This window comes from Pseudorasbora parva, chromosome 19, assembly GCF_024679245.1.
Source record: "Pseudorasbora parva isolate DD20220531a chromosome 19, ASM2467924v1, whole genome shotgun sequence".
Lineage (NCBI taxonomy): Eukaryota > Metazoa > Chordata > Actinopteri > Cypriniformes > Gobionidae > Pseudorasbora > Pseudorasbora parva.
Window position 1 is genome coordinate 2,074,561 of NC_090190.1, and position 25,583 is coordinate 2,100,143.

A 25,583-nucleotide genomic window follows, 5' to 3' on the forward strand; every position below is an offset into this window, starting at 1 on the left:
TAACATAAAAACTACCCAAACACTGGGTTGTTACGTCTGACCCAGGATCTGAGTAACATAAAAACTACCCAAACACTGGGTTGTCACGTCTGACCCAGGATCTGAGTAACACAAAAACTACCCAAACACTGGGTTGTTACGTCTGACCCAGGATCTGAGTAACATAAAAACTACCCAAACACTGGGTTGTTACATCTGACCCAGGATCCTGGTTAAACAAAAACTACCCATAACCCCAAAATATTACCCAAAAGGCTCAACCCAGTGTTTGGGAAGAAAAATAACCCAAGCTTGTTTTAGTGTAATAGGTGCTCTTTAATGCTTGTTATTCAGTCTTTTAGCTTTTGATAAAAATCTCATATTGAATCACTTTATAGGCGGTGAGGGAATCTCGCATTTGAACCCGGCTGACCAGCGGTACCCTGAGATCCAGATCCTCACATCAGTGGGTTAATTAGAGTCTCTTGAAGCATCCAAAATACATTTGGGTCCAAAAATAACAAAAACTACGACTTTATTCACGCATTGGCTTCTCTTCCGCGTTTGTGTTCAATCCTCAAATAAAGATTCAAACGGTTATGAATCAGTGAATCGATCAATGATTCTGATCGCCGATGTCACGTGATTTCAGCAGTTTGACACGCGATCCGAATAATGAATCGATTCGCTGATTCATAACCGTTTGAATCTTTATTTAAGGATTGAACACAAACCCGGAAGAGAAGCCAATGCTGAATAAAGTCGTAGTTTTTGTTATTTTTGGACCCAAATGTATTTTGGATGCTTCAAGAGACTCTAATTAACCCACTGATGTCTCATATGGACTACTGTGATGATGTTTTTATTCCCTTTCTGGACATGGACAGTATAGTGTGCATACACTTGCATACGCTCTCGGACTAAATATAAAATATCTTAAACTGTGTGTGAAGATGAACGGAGGTCTTACGGGTGTGGAGCGACATTAGGGGGAGGAGTTAATGACAGACATTTCATTTTTGGGTGAACTAACCCTTTAAGTTGACCTACTTTATAGAGCAGGGACAATCCCTTTATCTTGGACGATGGTTTGAAATTGGGAAAGGTGGCCACTTTTGGCACACATTTGGGACAGTTAGCTCAGCCTTTCCCTCAGTCCCTGTGCATCTTCAAAGAGCTCTTCAATTCGAGCTTCAGCGAGCGTTTAACACAGAGAAGTGTCCCTGCTGGGCTTCTGATCTTGCGCTATTGAACTTTCTTCTCAAATGTCAGCTTCACAGCCCTGCATACTTACATCCGTCTAGCAGATACACTTTCACTAGTCGAGTCAGTCACATTTAATCAATTTTATGTTAACTCTCAGAGACCCAAGCTCGATATGAACGTTTTCTTTCAAATATGTATTGAAATGCTTTATGCATGCGCTGCAGTCTTTCTACAGTGGGTTACTGATGGTTAAAATACATTAAAGTTAAAGTTTGCTTTTATTGAGGACACTACCATTCCAAACCTTGCCGTCACCTTTGATTCAAAATAATGCTTTTATTCAGGAAGGACACATTAAAGTGATCTAAAGTGACCATAAAGACATTTATAATATTACAAATTCAAATAAATATACTTTCTATGTAGTTAAAGAATCCTGAAAAATAAAATGGATCAGTTTCCACAAAAAATATACCAGTTTTCATCACTGATAATAATCCTAAATGTGTTGATGATCATCAGATCCTCATCTGAGAGTGATTAGTGAAGGATCATGTGACACTGAAGACTGGAGGAATGATGATAAATTCAGCTTTGATCACAGGAATACATCACACTTTACTATATATTCACATCTACCGTATTTTCCGGACTATAAGTCGCACGTTTTTTCATAGTTTGGATGGTCCTGCGACTTATATATCAAATTAAATTCATACTGACTGACAAGAATAAACATATAGCCGCGAGAGGCACTCTATGCTGCTCCTGTAGCCTAGCCCTGAAAAAATAACTGAAAACAGAAAAAAAACTCATAACTGAAATATGAACTTAAAGACAACAGCTTATAAAGACTGTACACAAACAAAATGACCCCATAAAGAAAATCTTATTCTGCAAATTACAAACTGGATGTAGTAAAATATGCAGCGGAGAACGATTCACACAGCGTTTGTCTCGCGCGGCTGAGCCTCTCCCGGCAGAGAGTTCAAGCGTCTGTGGACTCGTTCCTTCAGCTCTGGCCATCTTGCTTTCAGTCCACAAGTAGCTTTCTTTGTTTTCTTCATTACAGTTAAAGTAACCTCTGCTTTTCGCCAGTCCCTTACAGGTTTCTCACTCACTTCAAACTTTCTTTCTTCTGCTCGGTTATGCACCATGAGCGTGTGCTCGCATGCGCGCTCTGCTCCCGATCTGCCCTAATGCGACTTATATATGTTTTTTTCCTCTTCATGACGCATTTTTTGACTGATGCGACTGATACTCCAGAGTGACTTATAGTCCGGAAAATACGGTATTTTAAATTATAATATTTCAAATTTTTTACTGTATTTTTAATCAAATAGTGCAGCGTTGGTGAGCAACATTGCATCAAATATATCCTGAATTTTGTTATCATATGGCTTCTAAAATAAAGAGCAGCAGCATTAGAGATCCTTAATTACACTGGAGGAATATTTCAGAATTTTTACTGTATTTTTTTTCCAGAAGTTTGCGTTTGGTACGTTTTTATTTTTATTTTTCGTTTTTTTTTGTTGAAGAAATGAATCCGTCAAGAAAACATTGAAATGATCAAAAGGGACATTAGCGCCAGTTAAGGCCCTTTCACACTCAACGCGATTTTAATGCACGAATAATTTGCGCGATGGTTTAATTTTTGGATCAGCTGTTTGTGTAATGAGCGCTTCCACACCGAACGCGAATGTGCTGAGGCGAAAAAACATTTATTTGTTTAGTTTCGATGTCAATTTTTTTTTTTTTTTTTGCTTCTCCTCATTCTTCTCCCTTGACTTTATCAGACTTTGTCTCCACGTCTCCCCGACTGCCTCATAGACGTCTCCTCCTGTCTATACGGTAATTTCTCTACTGTATGACAGAGTCGCGTTGGTTATGACGCAATCGTTAGCCTATTTTTACAAAAACAGCTTCTGCAGGGCGATAGTGTAAGATACAAGGTAATGGAGCCTTTTATGCATTGTCGTGTTTCTTTAGAAATAATCAATGGACAAATGGAGTCTTTAAACGCCTCAGATGTAAAGTTATTCACTGTCAAAGTGACTCAAAAATGAGTCAATGGGATGCTAACAGCAGGTGATGGCTTGGTTAGCAATGTCCGCCCCTATGGGTGGAACGCTTCCCGAGTGCTAGATTACCCCCTTGCCTTTCACACTGGACGCAATTTTGATGCGCGAATAATTTGCGTGATGGTTTAATTTTTGGATCAGCTGTTTGTGTAATGAGCGCTTCCACACCAAACGCGAATGTGCTGAGGCGGAAAAACGACATTTATTTTTTCCGTTTCGATGTCGTTTTTCTTTTTTTTTTTTTTTTTTTTTTTTTTTTTTTTTTACTCTAGTGGCATCAAAAACGGCTTCAACCAATAAAATACAAGGAAACAAAGGTGACAATGCCCAGTTGATGTCATGCGACATCATTCTATTCACTCAACATTAACCTTTGCCAGGTGTGGCGTTTCTCATGAGATTACAGCTGTAAGTCTGTGCACCATGATTCGGATCGCCAGTGTCGCGTGATTTCAGCAGTTAGTCACGCGATCCGAATCATGAATCAATACACTGATTCATAACCGTTTTAATTCTTTGATGAATGGAGTGTTCAAAAGAACAGAAACTGTTTGAAAACGCTGTAACTGTCGTTAATGTCACTTTTGAACATTTGTATCCTTGACGGATTAATTTCTTCACCAAAATATAATAAATAAATAAATAACACTGACCCCAAACTATTGAACCATATAGTACAGTATATAGCGTACAATAAAGCAAATTTAAAGTTGTAATTTTTTATTATATGAATTTTTTATTTATAAATTATTTTATTTTATGTTAATTTTTTACATTTTTTTTTTTTTTATTTTAAATATTTTATTATTTTTATTATTTTTATTTTTTATTATTTTTTATTTTTTTAATGTAATTTTTTTGCATTTTATTTTTAAATTGTTTTGTTTTATTTTATGAATTTATTTATTTTTAGTATTTTTTTATTATTTTTTTTAGTTTAGACAACTACAGTCTTTAAATTTGTCCTTTAATTTTACATGAACAAAATGACAACTTGAAGGTGAGAAAATTAGTTATTTTTATTTCCGACAGACATTTATTTTCGCGTGAACTGTCCCTTTAACTGAGTGGGAGGAAAGCAGGGCTGGATCTCTCCCTCCGTCTCTCTGTCTCTGCGCATGTCGTACAGAAGAGGAGAACAACGACCTGATCTATATTTAGAGGCAAAGGCAGAAAAAGCCTCGCATCTACACTCCTCCAAACACACAAATCAAGGGCAATGCTCTCTCTGAGATGAATTAAATGTATAATGTATATATCCTGGCCATTAGACAACCAGGACTCAATAGTGTGGGGCCTGAGAAAGATGTAGAGCGAGGATGAGGAAGGAAGGGAAGCGCTCCGTGCTTTGCATGCTAAGATGCTTTTTGTTTCAGGGCCGCTTCTCTCCTGAAGCTCTGGCTCTGTGTTTCGGATCAGACCAAGTATATTCCCAGCATTCACAGCAACAGGAAACAATAGCGGAGCGATTTGTTCTGCTCAGGCTATCAGTGGTTGTCTCTCTAATGGTGTTCAACAGATGTCATCGCGGCTTAGATTCGTTTGATGACCCGTTACACAACGCCACAGGCTGCGCTTCGCATCCAGAGCTTGAGCTCATCAGAATCAGTGGTAGTTAAACTCAAATTAAAATGTATCGCTCCAAACCTTCCCAATGAGGTTTTGCAGAACATCCGAGCTTCCAAAAAAGACACAAAAACTTCATCAAACATATGAATTATGCACTACACTCACCTAAAGGATTATTAGGAGCACACACTAATACTGTGTTTGACCCTTTCTCCTTCAGAACTGCCTTAATTCTCCGTGGCATTGATTCAACAAGCTGCTGAAAGCATTCTTGAGAAATGTTGGCCCATATTGATAGGAGAGCATCTTGCAGTTGATGGAGATTTGTGGGATGCACATCCAGGGCACGAAGCTCCCGTTCCACCACATCCCAAAGATGCTCTATTGGGTTGAGATCTGGGGACTTTGGGGGCCATTTTAGTACAGTCAACTCATTGTCATGTTCAAGAAACCAATCTGAAATGATTCGAGCTTTGTGACATGGTGCATTATCCTGCTGGAAGTAGCCATCAGAGGATGGGCACATGGTGGTCATAAAGGGATGGACATGGTCAGAAACAATGCTCAGGTAGGCCGTGGCATTTAAACGATGCCCAATTGGCACTAAGGGGCCTAAAGTGTGCCAAGAAAACATCCCCCACACCATTACACCACCACCACCAGCCTGCACAGTGGGAACAAGGCATGATGGATCCATGTTCTCATTCTGTTTACGCCAAATTCTGACTCTACCATCTGAATGTCTCAACAGAAATCGAGACTCATCAGACCAGGCAACATTTCTCCAGTCTTCAACTGTCCAATTTTGGTGAGCTCGTGCAAATTGTCGCCTCTTTTTCCTATTTGTAGTGGAGATGAGTGGTACCCGGTGGGGTCTTCTGCTGTTGTAGCCCATCCGCCTCAAGGTTGTGTGTGTTGTGGCTTCACAAATGCTTTGCTGCATACCTCGGTTGTAACGAGTGGTTATTTCAGTCAAAGTTGCTCTTCTATCAGCTTGAATCAGTCGGCCCATTCTCCTCTGACCTCGAGCATCAACAAGGCATTTTCTCCCACAGGACTGCCGCATACTGGATGTTCTTCCCTTTTCACACCATTCTTTGTAAACCCTAGAAATGGTTGTATGTGTAAATCCCAGTAACTGAGCAGATTGTGAAATACTCAGACCGGCCCGTCTGGCACCAACAACCATGCCACGCTCAAAATGGCTTAAATCACCTTTCTTTCCCATTCTGACATTCAGTTTGGAGTTCAGGAGATTGTCTTGACCAGGACCACACCCCTAAATGCATTGAAGCAACTGCCATGTGATTGGTTGATTAGATTAATGAGAAACAGGTGTTCCTAATAATCCTTTAGGTAACTGTAAATTAATAAGTCTTATTATAAGATTAAGACTATATTTTTGTCTGGATCCTTATGATAGCTTTGTGTCTGTAATCCATGTCATTTTGAAATACTGTTATAGTTTTGGTAACACTATTTTACACGTTACATGTAGTTACTGTAGCAATAACTATAAATTATGCCTAATTACAAGCAACTAACCCTAAACCAATCCCTAATCCTCAAACTCAAACCATTATATGTTGAATAAACAAATCTCTTTCACTGGTTTATCTCACATTTTTACTTGTATTGAACTCAAAATGAATAATGTTTTACACACGCGCGCACACAGACACGCACAAACACTCACACTCAAATATTTAAATAAATACCTATTTAAAATATTCATAAAAAATATAATAGTATCTCAATAAAACTAAAAAAAACACGAGGTTAAATAAAAAAGATTTTTAAAATTGCTTAACTTATTTTGATGAGTTAAACCAGTGTAAAAACACGTTTTCATGACTTATTGATATTATTATTATTATTAATTATTTTTCAGTGTATTAACTCAAATGTTTAATTTCATTTAACTCAAGATTAATACATCAAGGTTTTGTGTAGTGTAGTCTTGTATTTTTTTTTCAGCTTGTTGTTTGTCAAGTTAATGTAAATGTGAAATGTTGGAATCTACACCAACAACCTTGAAAAATTATAAGTTTGAGTTCATTGAAATTAAATTTAACTTGATGCACTTTAAAATAAATTAAATTAACAATAAGTTATGAAACCATGTTTTTAAACTGCTTTAACTCATAAAAATAATCAGTTTTACAAGATTCAACTTCATGTAATTTAAGTCAAAATGACTTAAACTTCCAAGATAATTGAACTTTTAAAAATGTAAGGCAGCAACTAAAAATATCACATCATCTGAACCACATTAATCTACATTTTCATAGTTTTTTTTTTATATACTTTTTATTTCAGTTCATTTTTATTTTATTTGAAGCAAAAAAAAGAAGCTTTTTTATGGTTTTAGTTTTGGATTAAATTAGCATAACTGCAGACTGGAATTTGATTCGTTAATCATTTACTTTTGTTGTAAAAGAGCAGCTTGGACATTCTTCCAAACTTCTCCTTTTGTGTTCCACTGAATAAAGAGTCATATGTGTTTCAAAAAGACATGACGGTGAATAAATAATAACAGAATATACATTTCTGGTTGAACTGTCCCTTGAATGATGTGATTGGCTGTAAACTGCGTGTTTGTTTGCAAACAGATGGGATGTAAGCGATTGAATTATTAAACGGATGGTGTATCTGATGCGTGAGTGATGGTTTCTAGTCGCTCAGCTCTTAATCACATATTGTCGTCCCAGAGATCTGTGGTTAGTCATTAATGCTCTCATGCTTTGAGGAAGCGCTCGGCTTTATTTCGGCCGTTTAATTTGGTCTTCAGCGTTGTGTAATTTCTGCTCATCTGCTTGGCCTCAATTCTCTCCAGATAACGCGACAGATGGGTTTGTTCAAGTGTTTTACTCTTCAACGCTCTGCAACGACAGACTGACAAATCTTCACATATGCTGCTTTCACATGAGTATTCATTGATTGTTATTATTCAATCAAGCAAAACATTATGACCACCTTCCTAAAATTATGTTGGTCCCCTGCCAAAACAGCCCTGACCCGTCTCTGATGGACTCCACTTGACCCCTGAAGGCGTGCTGTGGTCTCTGGCACCAATATGTTAGAAGCAGATCCTTTAAGTCCTGTAAGTTGCCAGGTGGGGCCTCCATGGATCGGACTTGTTTGTTCGGCTCATCCCACAGATGCTCGATTGGATTGAGATCTGGGGAATCTGGAGGCCGAGTCGACGCCTCAAACTGGTTGTTGTGCTCCTCAAACCATTCCTGAAGCATTTGTGCTTTGTGTCAGGAGCATTATCCTGCTGGAAGAGCCACAGCCACCAGAATACCGTTTCCATGAAAGCCTGAACATGGTCTCAGCAATGCTTAGGTAGGTGGAGCGTGTCAAAGTAACATCCACATGGATGGAGGACCCAAGGTTTCCCAGCAGAACATTGGCCAAAGCATCACACTGCCTCCGCCGGCTCGCCTTCTTCCCATAGTGCATCCTAGGGGCCATGTGTTCCCCAGGTAAGCCACACACACACACACACACACACACACACACACACCCGGCCATCCACGTGATGTAGAAGAACACGTGATTCCTCAGACCAGGCCACCTTCTTCCATTGCTCCGTGGTCCAGTTCTGATGCTCACGTGCCACTGTTGGTGCTTTCTGCGGGGTCAGGGGTCAGAGGTCACCCTGACTGGTCAGCGGCTATGCCGCCCCATACGCCTCAAACTGAGCTGCTCTGTGTATTCTGACAGCTTTCTATCAGAACCAGCATTAACTTCTGGAGCAGTTTGAGCTCCAGTAGCTCGTCTGTTTGATCGGACCCCACGGGCCAGCCTTCGCTCCCCACGTGCATCAATGAGCCTTGGCCGCCCATGACCCTGTGGCCGGTTCTCCACTGGTCCTTCCTTGGAGCACTTTTGATAGATACTGACCACTGCAGACCGGGAACAGCCCACAAGAGCTGCAGTTTTGGAGATGCTCTGACCCAGTCGTCTATCCGTCACAATCTGGCCAAACTCGCTCAAATCCTTACGCTTGCCCATTTCTCCTGCTTCACACACATCAACTCTGAGGACAAAATGTTCACTTGCTGCCTAATATATCCCACCCACTAACAGGAGCCGTGATGAAGAGATCATCAGTGTTATTCACTTCACCTGCCTGTGGTCATAATGTTATGCCTGATCGATGTACGTAATCACAAAAAGTACTAACCAACTGCTCTGGGTCTTTCTGAGACGAATCGAATGTGTGGTTTATTCACAGGACGCTGTCCATCGTCTCAGACGGTGTTATAGAAACGCTGGGATCTGTCAGACTGTTGTCATCTCATGCCATCTAGAGGACAGATGAAATAATAATCTGAAGCACAATCACAGATTATTAAACCAGTGTTATTTTACTGTCTTTGAGATACTATTATATTTATTATTAATATTGTTTTAAATGTATTTATTGATACAAAAATATTTGTTTTATTAATATTTTAAATTAGTTTTTATTTGCATAGTCTGTTTTAATTATATTTCAAGTTTTACTAATTTTGCTGTTTGCATTTTGTTTTTATAATTATTTTATATTCATTATTATTTTTATTGTTATTATTTGTATTTATTTGGTATTATTTTGTTTTTTAATATTTCTATATATTTTTATTCATTTTGATTCCAGTTTTCATTTTGGTTATTTAAGTCCATAAAGTTAAAATGATAAATGTTTATAGTTTTTATTATTATTATTATTATTATTATTATTATTATTATCATCATCATCATCATCATCATCATCATCATCAGTCTTACAGTTTAGTACTGTGAAATGTAAAAAAATTAAAATTTTAACTTAGAAAAGTAAGTAACCTGATTGCCTTAAAATTGAGTTTATTCATTGAAATTTTTTAAATGTGAGTTAATACAATGAAAGATTTGTTCAATAAACAGAAACTCAAAATATTATGTCATCTGAAAAACATTAATGTAAGTTTTTAAAAAAAGTGTAGCTGAAATGAAGTGTGTGTGTGTGTGTGAATAAACATTTTATTGCAACAACGTTTGTTTTAGATTTAATTAAACTGATTGGAAATTTAGACAACAGTTTTTGTTTTTTGTGTATGTTTGCAATTATTGCATTTATTTATTTATTTTTTCCCTATTCTAGGAGAAAAAACACCGTAATATGATTCATTGCCCAAACTGAGCAACCAATCTGTAATAAATGGTGCAGATGCTGATATTTATATGAACAAAAAGCGATGAATTTCTGATGTTTGTAATGTAAATCAACAAGGTTTTGCAGATTCTTTCATAAAATGCACATACAATCAATATCTGCCAAAGATACGTCTTGGTGAGATGATATTTAAATACTTAAATGATCAAAGCTCTGCATAAAACACATAATGCAATGCAAAACAATGATTGACAGACCTTCCACAAAAGCCTGATAATCATATTTGATATGATTTTACATATGCAGTTGCTTCAGTCCAGTTGAAATTATTACTAAAACAATATCAAAAGTTATTAGTAAATCCCTCTCCAGAACCTTTTCATTCACTGTTCCTGGGCGGTGGAACGATCTTCCGTCCTCCATACGCCTGACAGAATCACTCGCTTCATTCAAAAGATCTCTTCCGTGAGCACACAAAAAATAATAAATCTAACTCCTCCTCCTCTGTTTTCTCTTTTTCCTCCCTTTTCTGGTTTTTCCTACTCTGAGTAATATCCAAATCTCTGTTTTTAGGGCACTTTTTGCATTTCTTCGCCTCTTCATGACAGATCGCTTCATCAGTTGTAAGTCGCTCTGGATAAAAGCGTCTTCAAACTTTATGATGCAAGGACCCAAAAATGAGGAACCTTTTATGAGGGACCCCCTTCCTAAATCCAATCTATATATTTTTATGTATGAAAAAACTGTTAGATAAATAGTAAGTGTGACTTTATAGATAAGGGCTGTGCGATATTGAACAAAAATGTGATATGCAATATCTTGTTAAATTATTATTTATTTGTATTATTTATTAATTTATTCCAGGCAATGGCACAAAAAGTGCAAAGTAGACAAATTATAATTTAAGTCATATAGTGCATTAAGTATTCAAATATGTACATAAATAATGCGATATGCGATACGATATTGCAATTAGTGTGTAAAATCGATTTAAATTATATATATTTTTTAAATATTTAAAAACTGAGAATTAAACAATTTTTTGTTTCACAATCTCTCTGGGAAAAGAAAGCATCGCTACCACTTCTGAAAGTGACCAGCAGTGTTTTAGCCAACATTTAGGTCACAAATCATTTACGTTTCGGTGTGTGTGTGTGTGTGTGTGTGTGTGTGTGTGTGTGTGTGTGTGTGTGTGTGTGTGTGAGTGTGTGTCAGACAGCGCGAGACTGCAAATTATTGCCTTTAATAACTCTTTTTAACGTCAAGCAAGTCCCATAAGTAACAGTCGTGTGCCCAGTCTATTCTCTGCTCTATACGTCGTCCTAAACTTACACTTTTCACAATGTTGAAGGAGCCTATTAAAATCATTCAGATATTGCGTGCCGTTGCGATATGCATATTGCAATATGTACATTTTTAATATATTTTGATAATTTTGGTATATTGCACAGCCCTATTGTTTCCAAACTTAATTTGGTTCTGCTTAAAGGTGCACTATACAACTTTCCGTCCACTAGAGGGTGCCTATTCTAAACAAATGCGTAGTTTGATGACGCCAAGTGTGAGCGTAGCATCTTGGGACATGTGGTCTTCACCTCACAGCCGGTGGGAAATAGGACACGGGCAGAAATCACGTTTATAGATGAGGTTATTAACGTTACTGTAGTGAAGCAGAGCAGGAGCGAGTGTTGTGGAGCTGAGCACGGCCGCTGGAGCGATTGTTACACACACACACACACGCCTCGCGAACACCGGGACTTTTATTATGACGGGACGGGACACAGTCGCCGGGCGCCTGCACAGATACGTTCTTCCGGTTATGATTATGAGGTAAAGCAGCTCTGTTTATCATATCAGATACATTTAAGTGTGTTGAAAATTATGTTATGACGTTACTCTGTGCGTTCACTTGTTCACACTGCTAAGAGTAAAGCGCTCCTGCCAAATAAAAGCCGAAACCGAGGGTAGCGCAGATATGACGCGATTGACAGGCGACTCCCTCAAACGCTATGCTGACACTTAGTTAAAATAGCAATTTTAAGGTCCTTAAGGTAAAATAGGTAATAATATAAGCAAAATATAAGGTAATAATAAGGTCCTCAGTTAAAATAGCAATTTTCTCACAATTTACAAATAGATGGAAACATTTGGGATATTGTAAGTACTCAACTGAACAAAATATATAACACTGGCCTAGTGGTGTTTGGATATTTTACTGCAAAAATACTACATAGTGCACCTTTAATGTTGGATATATAAACCTTAAGAACATCTTCAATTAAAACTTTCACAATAAATGTATGTGAGCAGCTTACGGACTGCGTTAAGAACATACCGTACATTCCTAGTGAGTGACATAAAGGGGACTATAGTGAGAAAAACTCAATCAAAGCAGACACATACAAATCTGGAAAGTATGTATGGCAAGAAAGGAGAGAAACATTTACAAATTAAATGGTTAGAATGTTCGATAGATGTCTTGTTATTCTCCGAAATCTTCTGGGGACTCCCCGGTCCCCCGTTTGAAACCCCTGTGCTAAATGCATGAATGTTAATGGAATCAAAGTTATGTTTACTTATATGACAGCAGAAAGACACGAGCTGAAGGATTAAACTAAAAGAGTCAGAACGATCATTAGTGAGGATGATAACCTTCATCTTACTGAACCTGTCCATCATGCAGTCGTACATTCATGTGTTTTGGTCTGGAAACGGGCATCAGTTCTCATCCACACACAACAGCGCCACCTGATGGTCATTTCTGCTCACTGACCGGTCTTGGTTTTGTTTATTTCCACAGCTGTCCACTGCAATCTGACCCAGAATGGCATCGACCATCAGGTGTTCACGGAGGAAGTGACATCACAGCGGGAGGAAGTGACATCACAGGAAGTGTCTGTTGACCATGGCCTGGATGACGACAGCCTGGGCTTTCTGGACCGGAGTCCTGGATTCCAGCGCCGATCTCCACCGCAGCGCTCCGTCTCCGAGTCCGAGCTGTCCAGGGTGAGAACATCAATGATTTAAAGGGTTAGTTCACCCAAAAATGAAATGTCTGTCATTAACTCCTCACCCTAATGTCGCTCCACACCCGTAAGACCTCCGTTCATCTTCACACACAGTTTAAGATATTTTATATTTAGTCCGAGAGCGTATGCAAGTGTATGCACACTATACTGTCCATGTCCAGAAAGAGAATAAAAACATCATCAAAGAAGTCAATCAATTTGCTGATTCATAACCGTTTGAATCTTTATTTGAGGATTGAACACAAACCCGGAAGAGAAGACAATGCTGAATAAAGTCGTAGTTTTTGTTATTTTTGGACCCAAATGTATTTTGGATGCTTCAAGAGACTCTAATTAACCCACTGATGTCTCATATGGACTACTGTGATGATGTTTTTATTCCCTTTCTGGACATGGACAGTATAGTGTGCATACACTTGCATACGCTCTCAGACTAAATATAAAATATCTTAAACTGTGTGTGAAGATGAACGGAGGTCTTACGGGTGTGGAGCGACATTAGGGAGAGGAGTTAATGACAGACATTTCATTTTTGGGTGAACTAACCCTTTAATGTTTCTGAGGCTCTCCTGCTCACCAATGCTGTGTTTATCTGATCAAAAATACAACAGTGAAATATTCCTCCAGTGTAAATCAACTGTAAATCATTCTGTCTGGTCAAAATTATTTTATTTTAATCTTTTACTATTGAAAAATCATGTTGACTTGTCACAATTTTATTTTATTTTAGTTAGTTAGTTTTTCCTCAGTATTGAAAATATACTGTCTGGTCACAAATATTTTATTTAATTTTGTTTTAATTTATTTTGGTTTTTTTAACTATTGAAAAAAACATTGACTGGACAGCATTTTCAGAATTAAATATCATACTGTCTAGACACTATTTTTTATGTTTTTTTCTCCAGCTAAAATAAAATAAAAATAAAATAAAAACCTAAATTAAACAAAAATGTTGCCTTAATGGCAATAAACTGAAATGAGATTTAGTAAATAAAAATAATAAAAAAATTAAAATTAAAATGATACCAAAATGGCAATTTTAGTAATTGTGTTATATGTGCTTTAGTCATTTAAAATAACTAAATTATTATTATTACATTTTAAAATAACTAAACTAATTAACATGAAAACTAAAAACAAAACAAAAACTAATATAAAACTGCTCTAAATGTTAATCTGACTGGCATCACACATTTTTAATCTTTTCACCACAAGGTGGCGCTCTAACACAGTCTGCTTTAGTCACTCTCACTCAAACTGGCCATTTCTCTTATTAATCTTAAATGGAAATTGCTGTGCATCATAAATGCAATACATTTGACGTCATTCCATCAAAACTAAAATAATTAAGATGCATTTTGTCAATATTTTAGCCATATATTTTTCTCCTTCATTTTGACTTATAAATAAAGCTTATATTGATCAGTCCTTCACAAGCCTCTGATATGAGTTCTGTTGTCATGGAGATGATGATGATGATGATGATGATGATGATGATGATGATTCGAGTGTGAAGATATGCATGCATATCTTAAAGTCATCAAGCTTTGTTGCTATAGTAACATGAGAATTCTTGAATTGTGTAATTATACCAAGGACTGTGTGTGTGTGTGTGTGTGTGTGTGTGTGTGTGTGTGTGTGTGTGTGTGTGTGTGTGTGTGTGTGTGTGTGATCACTCCCTACCCTCACCATCTCATCTGTCACTCATCTGTGTTTAATTGGCTGGGAGTCCTCCTATAAATCCATTCCCACTCGTCTCCCACCTGCAGGAACTTCAGTGACTTCTGAAAGTCTTCAGTGATGTGTCTCGACTCTCGCTGCGCTCTCCGTGCAGGCTAATGTAGCTTTATATATATTACAGCTCATCAATCCTTTAGTACGGCAGTGTCAGTGGCAGATCTCTGGGGTTAATTAGCCTCTGTGTTTCTCCTGACTCAGCGTCTGTTTGTTTCCTAAAGCTAGTGTTCACTTCATCTTCCAGAAGCGTCTCTGAATGCAGCTCTCGCCGAACTCAAATGCCAAAGAGTGGCATTCAAACAGCAGGCCGCCTTTAAAGGGACAGTTCGACTAAAAATGCCATTTTGTCACTATTTACACACACTCATGTTGTTCCAAACCCGTGTGGTTTCTGTGGAACACATTATTTTCAATGTAGTTGCAATGAATATCTGAAGGATTTATCCTCATAAAATCTGGGACCATTTTTGGGATTTCCGCCTGGATTTGGCCGACCCAAAAAAACCACACTGCTAAAATTTAAATTAATAATTTAAATTTAAAGGGGGGTGAAACACTCAGTTTCAGTCAATCTCATGTCAATCTTGAGTACCTATAGAGTAGTATTGCATCCTTCATATCTCTGAAAAGTCTTTAGTTTTATTATATTTATAAAAGAAATATGGGCTGTACCGAGTCTTTCCGGAAAAAAACGAGCGCCTGGAGGCGTATTGTGTGGGCGGAGCTAAAGAATGACAAGCGCGCAAAGCGGTGACGTCCTCAAGCGTGGAGAAACCCATCGCTATCTCAGCTAATAGATATGATCCAGAATCATCCGGAGGCTGAAATAAATTGAACAGGAGAAGCAGCAGCAGCAAGACGTCCGTCTCTGTGGTATGGACTGTATTTAATGGCCTGTCAACATTTGTGTGTGTTTACTCTCAGTTTATGAGGACATGATTCGGTTTATGGACTATTGTATGCGACTCAACCTTAGCAGTAGCAAGCAAAACGGTTTTGCACGTCAGACTAGTGTAACGTTATACAGAGAACAACAATGGAGTCCGTTAGCGCATTTGAATGACGAAGCACGCGATCGTGTCGTTTACTGATGTTTACTCACGCGACGATAGCCGACAGCACAGACATCTGAAGCAGTTTAACTCACCGGCTGCTTCCAAAGCAGGACCGAACCTTTATCGCTGGGACCGCTCCGTCAAAAACACACTTCTTTGGTATGATTTGGTGAAGTCCTGACAGCAGTGACCGTGGAAATCCACTTTACGACGCGACTGAAGCGATGTTGTGAAGCTTCCCGTCATTTCTGCGTTCAAATCGGTTCAAATGCAGCGCTGCCTTCCCAGAATGCTGTGCTGAAGCGTTGAAGTCGCTCGACGTCACCCAGAGGAATAAAGTGGAGCGCGGCGCCTGGATCGACTGGATCTGCACCTGAGAGTGTTTATGGGCGTGCATTTCCTCTCTCGCTCTAGTCACGCGCGCGCACCCTACCGGGAGAAGAGCCCGTACGGCCCATACAAGGACCTTCCGCTCTATTAACGTCAAGCCGACCCATACTCGAAAAAACTCTCCGAAACTTGTGAGAAACCGGAAGGAGTATTTTTGACACAGAAATACTCCATCAAATGTCCAACATTAGTTTTTGAAACGTTGTCTATGTTTAGGATGGGAATCCAAGTCTTTAACAGTGTAAAGCTCAGTATGCATGAGACAGCATTTCACCGCCCCTTTAATATGCTACAGCTGCAGGTTGCTAGAGCTCACAGGGCTACACACAATAGTTACACACTTTCAAAAAAAATTTTTTTTTTTAAACAGCTCATTACAGCTTAGACAACCTATACTTACATGTTTATCACTTTTAGCAGTGTGTTATTTAACTTCAAAGGGTTTCCTGTAAAATGAAATGAATAGTTCAAAACAAAGTCACAGCACTGTAGTCGCGTCTCTGAGCAACACGCGGTGTTTTCCTTACTGAATGATTCATGAGTCAATGATTCAGTGACTAAGATAGATTAATATAGTCAAATGATTCTTTCCTTAATGAATCAGTCGTTTGAACGAATCGGTTTAAAGGGGGGGTGAAATGCTGTTTCATGCATACTGATCTTTTTACACTGTTAAAGACTTGGAATCCCATACTAAACATAGACAAAGTTTCAAAAGTTAAGGTGGACGTTTGATGGGAGTATTTCTTTGTCAAAAATACTACTTCCGGTTAGTCATAAGTTTCGGCAAGTTTTTTGAGATCATGCGTCCCCTTTGACGTTAATGGGGGCGGAATTTCCTTGTATGGGCCGTACGGACAATTCTACCGGAAGCGCGTGAGAGAGAGCGAGGGAGAGAGCGAAAGCAACAGCCTACGCCCATCAAAGCGCTGGCTTGTAGGATGCTGGACAGGTGACAATTACACATAGCACATAACAATGTCACCAAAAAGTGCGTTTTTGGTTGCCAGACCAAGACAGTCCTGCACAGATTCTCCAAAACCCCGCGTTAAGGCAACAGTGGATGTAATTTGCTTTTCCGGATCAGCAACTGAGTTGCGCGAATGTTTATATCTGTTCGCTGCATTTCGGTGCCGACTGTTTCATAAACAAGGCCCAGCTCGACGCCGGATTTTCCGATCGCCTAATGCTGAAGGATGGAGCAGTCCCAACGATAGTACCGCAGGCGGTGAGTGAGACTGCTTCAAATGTCTGTGTTTTTGCCTATGCCCATCAAGTAGCCCAAACATGATCACGTATAGTTACTATATATATTACTATATATAGAAATTGATCAATGGAGCATGCGATGTGTAGTGCGTGTACATTTGTTTAGCTGGCCACTATATGTGTAACTTTATGTTTGTGTATTGTAAAAGCACTCCAAACAACAATACACAAAGAGGGGGGAAATATGTTGAACTAAATAAGCGCGCTTCTTCATTCAAATGCGCTACTATTCCGTGTCTTTCTATGTAAACACTAACGTTAACTAGCCTGCCGTGCAAAACCAGTCCGCTTACTGTCTACACAAACCACGCGTAAACACACAAACACACGTGCACAACTGCACTTCCCACATGTACACCTTCAAAGACAAAAATACGACGATATAATTCAAGTATAAATTAGGGCTGCACGTTTTCAAGTTTTTCATTAACCGTTAACCGAGGCCCTTAGCGGTTAATACTCGGTTAACCATAGTGTGCGTCAGGGTTATTTTTAGCTTATTAAGTTGACGACCACCATCTCCGTAGTGAACGCGCCTATAGAGAGAAATGCACATCATGGATTACCTAATCAGAGAGTAGCCTATTTCTTTTCGTTTTAAATTGTTAAAAGACATTTGAAGTTTTCTTAAGATATATTTCATGTCTGCGAGGCGTACGCTGAGTTTCGTTAAATTAGGATGAGATGCGCTCCAGTTCACGAGCAATGCGAGTGGCCGCCTGCACGATTAGAGCATGCAACGTTAGTAAAATATGCAGCCGAGAATGATTCACACAGACTCAGCGTTTGACTCGCGCGGCTGAGCCTCTCCCGGCAGAGAACGCATCTGTGGACTCGTCCCTTCAGCTCTGGCCATCTTGCTTTCAGTCTGCGATCAGCTTTTTTGTTTTCTTCATTACAGTTAAAGTAACGTCTGCTTTTCTCTAGTCATTCACAAGTTTCTCACTTCAAACTTTCTTTCTTCTGCTCCGTTATCCACAGCGCACGCGGCTCGCGCTCTGCTTCTGCCCTAATGCGACTTTTAGTCCAGTGCGACGTGTGTTATTTTCCTCTTCATGACGCATATTTTGACTGATGCGACTCATACTCCGGAGCGACTTATAGCCTGAAAAATGCGGTAAGCACTGCATTGCAATACTTGCATTTCGCCCCGTCACTCTCATTTTGAAAGTGCTCCCACGCTTTTTTTGCCCGCTTAGAAAGCTGGTCATGACTTCTTATTGTGGATACTACCCTAACCCTATGGATACTACAAATGTCTGGGAGCGCTCTGGCGGTCTATAGGGGTGCAAACATATATTACAACTAAATTCAAGGCACGTCATTGACGCCACTTAACCGAGCAAAATGTTTCACTCGGTTACGCAATTTTTAACGGTTAATCGGTCAATCGGTTAACCATGGACACCCCTAGTATAAATATGTAAATAACACAAGTCGCTAAGCATATTATATAGTTAGTGTATAACTTGTACCACATAGAGACGTCCTGCTCTAGTCGTTTTTGCTGCTGCTCCTGTTCAACTTCAGCCTCTGGGTCTGATTCCGGATCATAGATGTATGGCTGGATCTGATTAAAAGCCATATTTTTATTTTGAATAAAAAACATTTCCCGCTGTTAGGGATGACACAGCTTTACGACGCACTCGACTCAACACAATAGCAGCAGCGAGCACACGTCATTATTTAGCTCCGCTCACATGACACGCCCCCACCCGCTCGGCTTTTTCCGGAAAGACTCGGAACAGCGCATCTTTCTTATATAATTATAAAAAAAATAAAGACTTTTCGGAGATATGCAGGATGCAATGCTACTCTATAGGTACTCAAGATTGACATGACACTGACTGAAACTGAGTGTTTCACCCCCCCTTTAATCTCAATGACTCGCTCATTAACAGTGACTTTCTGCCGCCTAGTGGCGGGTTTAAAGTATCTTTTCATGTTTTAAATCATTTCAAATATCAGTAGGCTTTTTAACGTTGTGTTTAGAATATCTAAACATTATTTGTGCATAACTACAGGTGATTTGTCACCTCTAAGCTCATTAAACTTCAAATGCAGCTTCTGTTTCCTCTCCATTGCGAAGATGAATTTTGTTGATACTCATTTTAAAGGTGCACTATGCAACTTTCCGTCCACTGGAGGGTGCCTATATGCGTAGTATGATGACGCCAAGTGCGAGCGCAGCATCTTGGGACATGTGGTCTTCACCTCACAGCCGGTGGGAAATAGGACTCGGGCAGAAATCATGTTCATGGATGCGGTTATTAACGTTACTGTAGTGAAGCAGAGCAGGAGCGAGTGTTGTGGAGCTGAGCACGGCCGCTGGAGCGATTGTTACACACACGGCTCACGAGTACCGGGACTTTTATTATGACGGGGCAGGACACATTCGCCGGGGGCGCACTTCTGCTTTTTCTGGTAATGATTATGAGGTAAAGCAGCTCTGTTTATCATATTAGATACATTTAAGTGTGTTTAAAATGATGTTATGACTTTCCTCTGTGCGTTCGCTCGGCGCTGCAGTGACGTGTTCACACTGCTAAGAGTAAAGCGCTTCTGCAGAATAAAACCGAGGGTAGCGCAGATATGACGCAATCGACAGGCGACTCCCTCAAACGCTATGCTGACACGTCCCGGTCCTCGGTTAAAATAGCAATTTTCTCACAATTTACAAATAGTTGGAAACATTTGGGATATTGTAAGTACTCAACTGAACAAAATATATAACACTGGCCTAGTGGTGTTTGGATATTTTAATGCAAAAATACTACATAGTGCATCTTTAATTTGATTGGTAACAGCCCTACTGTGTGTTATTATTATAATTGAATTTGATGAAATTGAAGAAATTAACACAAAAAATGATGCATGCATATCATTAGGTTTATATATATATATATAATAAAAAGGTAAGAATGCTCATAAAAGGGAAAAAAAATACATTTAAACTTTTTGGAAAAGATGATATCTGTCACTGCTGTAAACTGACCACCACACAGAATATGAAGATAATAATAAAGATAATAATAAACTTTAGGAGTCAGCTGATCACCAGCACAATAACACACTCAGCAAAATATTGTCTAATTATCGTTATCGAGAAAATCCCAGGAAATATCGAGATATCGCACACCCTTACGTCAGACAGAGAAATGGCACGCCACGCTTGCAGTGTCTCCGGCCTAAGAAGTGTCCATTGTGATTTTAAAAACTCTTCTATTGTATTGTGTTGTGTGTTGTGCAGCCGGGAGCGGTGAGGCTGTCCAAGCCGGTGGCGTTGTGGACCCAGCAGGACGTGTGTAAATGGCTGAAGAAACACTGTCCCAATCAACACCAGGTCTACAGCGACTCCTTCAAGCAGCACGACATCACCGGTAAACACAGGCACCCTCATGATCCTGTTCAAGGTCACACACACACACCGTCCAACGCGCTCACACACACACAGTCCACCGCTCTCACACACACACGAAGACACTCATTACATCGCACAAACAGTCCAAAACTCTCACACACGCACCGTCCAACGCGCTCACACACACACATGAAGACACTCATAATGCCGCTGTCATTAATTGCCACCGGCTCTGCTGACACTATTGCATTTGGATGTATATTAGCGTGTGTGTGTGTGTGTGTGTGTGTTTGATGTCATGTGACCTAACTCGTGGTGATGGATGACTGTACCGTGGTTTTTCATGTCGTATTATGTTTTAATGTGTTCCTACTTTAAGAAGCCTTATAGAGATAAATTACCTGCATTGTGCAGGCATTACATTTCTAATGTTAACGACATAATTTGGTTTATTTATCCCCAAAGACTTATTATATTATATTATATTATATTATATTATATTATATTATATTATATTATATTATATTATATTATATTATATTATATTATATTAATTATATTAATTATATTATATTATATTATATTATATTATATTATATTATATTATTATATTATATTAATTATATTATAATAATTATATTATATTATATTATATTATATTATATTAATTATATTATATTATATTAATTATATTATTGTATTATATTAATTATATTATAATAATTATATTATATTATATTATATTATATTATATTATATTATATTATATTATATTAATTATATTAATTATATTATATTATATTATATTATATTATATTATATTATATTATTATATTATATTAATTATATTATAATAATTATATTATATTATATTATATTATATTATATTATATTATATTATATTAATTATATTATTGTATTATATTAATTATATTATATTATATTATATTATATTATATTATATTATATTATATTATATTATATTAATTATTTTAGTGCCTCAGTGATACTAAAGTAAAGGATTATTAGGAACACACACTAATCCTGTGTTTGAGCCCTTTCGCCTTCAGAACTGCCTTAATTCTCCGTGGCATTGATCAACAAGCTGCTGAAAGCATTCTTTAGAAATGTTGGCCCATATTGATCGGAGAGCATCTTGCAGTTGATGGAGATTTGTGGGATGCACATCCAGGGCACGAAGCTCCCGTTCCACCACATCCCAAAGATGCTCTATTGGGTTGAGATCTGGGGACTGTGGCGGCCATTTTAGTTCAGTCAACTCATTGTCATGTTCAAGAAACCAATTTGGCAGTTCATAAAAAGTCATAAAAACAAATGTAAGGCCTAAAAAGTCTTAAATTCGCGGAAGCATTGCGTCGTGTCTTAAATAATGTTAAACAGGTTTAAATTTTCCTACGTTCAAATTTTGCACATTTGTTTATAAGTATATTTATTACTGACCAGTTTACTTGATTACTTAATTACTTAAACTTTTTACTTCTATTCAGCAATTGCTTATTGCTGTGGTTTACTTGTAAGATTTTAGTCATATTTCCCACCCCAAGCGATCGTGTTATTAAAGATAGATAGCACACCACTGGACCAGCCTTTTAAGATTCATGCATTTTGCCATGTGCGACTATTGTTATGGTTTTTGTGTTTCATCCTAATTATGAAAAAAATTTAAATTTAGTGACTTTTTAACGTGTGTGTAAATGTGTGTGTGTGTGTGTGTGTGTGTGTGTGTGTATGTATATATGTATGTATATATATATATATATATATATATATATATATATATATATATATATATATATATATATATATAAAATATGCTAATCTCTTTGGGATTGAGCTATGAATAATAAGATTACTAATACTTCGTCCAATTTAAATAAATAAATTCGCTTTGCAAGTAATTTAATGATTCTGTATTTATGCATGTTTTTTATTGCGCGATATAGGTCTTAAATTTAATTCATAATGGTCTTAAAAAGGTCATAATAAGTCTTAAATTGGACTTGGTGAAACCAGCAGATACCCTGTATGTATGTATGTATGTATATATATATAATATATTGAGGTTATACTTTTATTTATATATATATATATTTTTTTTTTTTTCAGTTAGAGTTTTAGTAATTTATTTTTTTGTGTTTTTTGTCATTTTAAAAAAAAATGTATATATAGATTTTCATTTTTGATTTTCTTTACTTTTAGGTTTTTTGTACCTCCAGTTAAACTGAATGAAATAGGCAATGTAGCAAAAAAGCAACTAGCTGAAAAAAAAACATTTCAACATGTCAACATTTATTTTAGATTTAAGTTCACGAATGTTAACTCTACTTAGTTTTAATAATAACCCTGATATATGTAAGTATATATCAAATTCTAATAAGTTAATGACATACTCTACAGCCTTTATAATATTATATTAATAATAGCACCGCAATAATAGTAAAATAGCAGTGTGTGTGTGTGTGTGTGTGTGTGTGTGTGTGTGTGTGTGTGTGTGTGTGTGTGTGTGTGTGTGTGTGTGTGTGTGTGTGTGCTAAAGCCCTCCTAAAACAGGCCTTGACGTCCCTGGTCAGGAGTAATGCTCCCTAAATCAGACTTATGTCCGTTGCAGTTTGACTGTAAGGATTGTGAATGTGATTTGCGTTAGAGTGAGACAAGATCCAATTAGCCATAATTTATGAATAAAATATGCAAGCTGCTCGATTTGATGATCCAGTATTAATGAACAGGAATCCGTTCATAAACATCCGGCCTTACCAATTAGAGACAAAATGCAATTTGCATCCATCTCTGGTCATATCATGCGTAGCGAAACATGTTTTATTACAGTAAACAGCGATGGATCAGAGCCAGATCTCCAGTGTTACAGACAAACACGGGTGCTACTTTTATTTTATTATTTTCACCATGCAATCTTTTTGGTAATTGCTTCAGAAGGACTTTAAAAAGCTCTAGTGGATGTGCAGATATATGAAGCTCTGGAACTGGTATTGATCTATCGTTATGTCTGGAGTCATTTGTTCTGAAATACAACTCTTCACGCTTCTCATCAAACCAGGCAGCCTCATGTATGAGAGCACCACATTATGAACGATTAAACAATCTAATAAGATGCTAGTAAGTGTCGTTTGTTTCCATTTGAAGCAGAGCGTAAGATAAACCCTAACCGTCGCCGTCTCCCAAATCGCTCCGAGAGTTCGACTGGAACACCGAGCTGTCATTAAAAATGCATTAAAGCATATTAAGGCATAATTAGATATTAGTCCCTAATCTGCAGTAATTACAAAGACAGAGGCAGCGAGCGCTTTGGTAAATGAGTTAAGCACATATTTCTGATAGCGTAGGTGTAATCAGGGGAGAAGGTGCTCTCGTTCTGTGTAATATTAATATACAGAGACGATAAGAGAGAACGACTGTCGGATATAATCAAACTCTGGGCTGGATTTCAAACACACATCAATCCCATGGGCCTCGGCACAGTGGGCTTATGAACACGCAACAATTAATGCCTGTTACGCATCCAGATGTTGTTAGACATATGATAGATAACTGGATATTCATTCATGAGCCGTTGGGTTGTTTTTCTTCTTATGTCCGAACACAAGACTTTGAATGACAGGTTGTGAAAGAATTAGGGCTGTCAAACGATTAAAATATTTAATCACGATGTGTCTTTAATTAAGTTTGAAATAAGTTTTTAATACTCTAATCAACATGGGTATATAGACAAATATGCATGCTTTATGCAAATCTATGTTTATTATTAGTGAAACCATATTTATTCAATAATAATCAATAATACAGCATGAAGAAAAAATATGTATCAAAGGTCATAGATGTTTATCAAAGAACTAGTTCATGTCTCTTAAGCCTAAGCTTAAAAATTCAGAATAAGCAGTGATTTCTCTCATTTTAAGAATATAAATAAAGGTAGTATTACTGGCAGATTAGTGCAGAACAGGGCACAGTTCGTATGAAAAACTGGTAATGTGAAAGCTGTCATGTGGATCTGAGAGCGCAGCAGTAACACACCAGACCTGGAGGAGGTCCATATTCCACGAGTAGGAATATAGTGCGGCCCCTTTAAGAGCTGGAATATAGTGCGGCCCCTTTAAGAGCTGGAATATAGTGCGGCCCCTTTAAGAGCTGGAATATAGTGCGGCCCCTTTAAGAGCTGGAATATAGTGCGGCCCCTTTAAGAGCTGGAATATAGTGCGGCCCCTTTAAGAGCTGGAATATAGTGCAGCCCCTTTAAGAGCTGGAATATAGCGCGGCCCCTTTAAGAGCTGGAATATAGTGCGGCCCCTTTAAGAGCTGGAATATAGTGCGGCCCCTTTAAGAGCTGGAATATAGCGCGGCCCCTTTAAGAGCTGGAATATAGTGCAGCCCCTTTAAGAGCTGGAATATAGTGCGGCCCCTTTAAGGCTGCTTTCACATCTCTAGTTCGGTTCATTTGGTCCGAACCAAGGGCAAACAATTATACATTGTTGCATTTTTCAGCTTTTTTGGTTCCTTTTCACACCACACTGATTGCTTTGGTCCGAACCAGTTGAAACGAACCAAAACGCAGACATGTGACAACATCCACATCACTCATTGGCCATGGCGTATTTCCTAAACTGCTTTTCGATTGGTCAGAATTTACGTGTGGAAAAATTCCAACAGAAGAGGCAAAGCCAGCAAACTATAATAACCCTATGGAGAGACGACTGCGGGCTGGTTTAGTCCCTGGCCATAATCTAC

The 25,583-nt window shown here is 38.0% G+C and overlaps 1 protein-coding gene across 3 annotated transcripts in view; it reads left to right on the forward strand.

Moving 5' to 3' along the window:
- The window catches only part of samd12 (sterile alpha motif domain containing 12), a 145,278-nt gene that overhangs the window by 27,123 nt on the left and 92,572 nt on the right, over window positions 1-25,583 (forward strand). For all 3 annotated transcript variants that reach the window (XM_067425087.1, XM_067425086.1, XM_067425088.1), the window contains exons 2-3: window positions 12,782-12,987; window positions 20,712-20,841. In XM_067425087.1, the coding sequence (XP_067281188.1) occupies window positions 12,782-12,987; window positions 20,712-20,841 (336 nt within the window). The remainder of the gene's footprint in view (window positions 1-12,781; window positions 12,988-20,711; window positions 20,842-25,583) is intronic.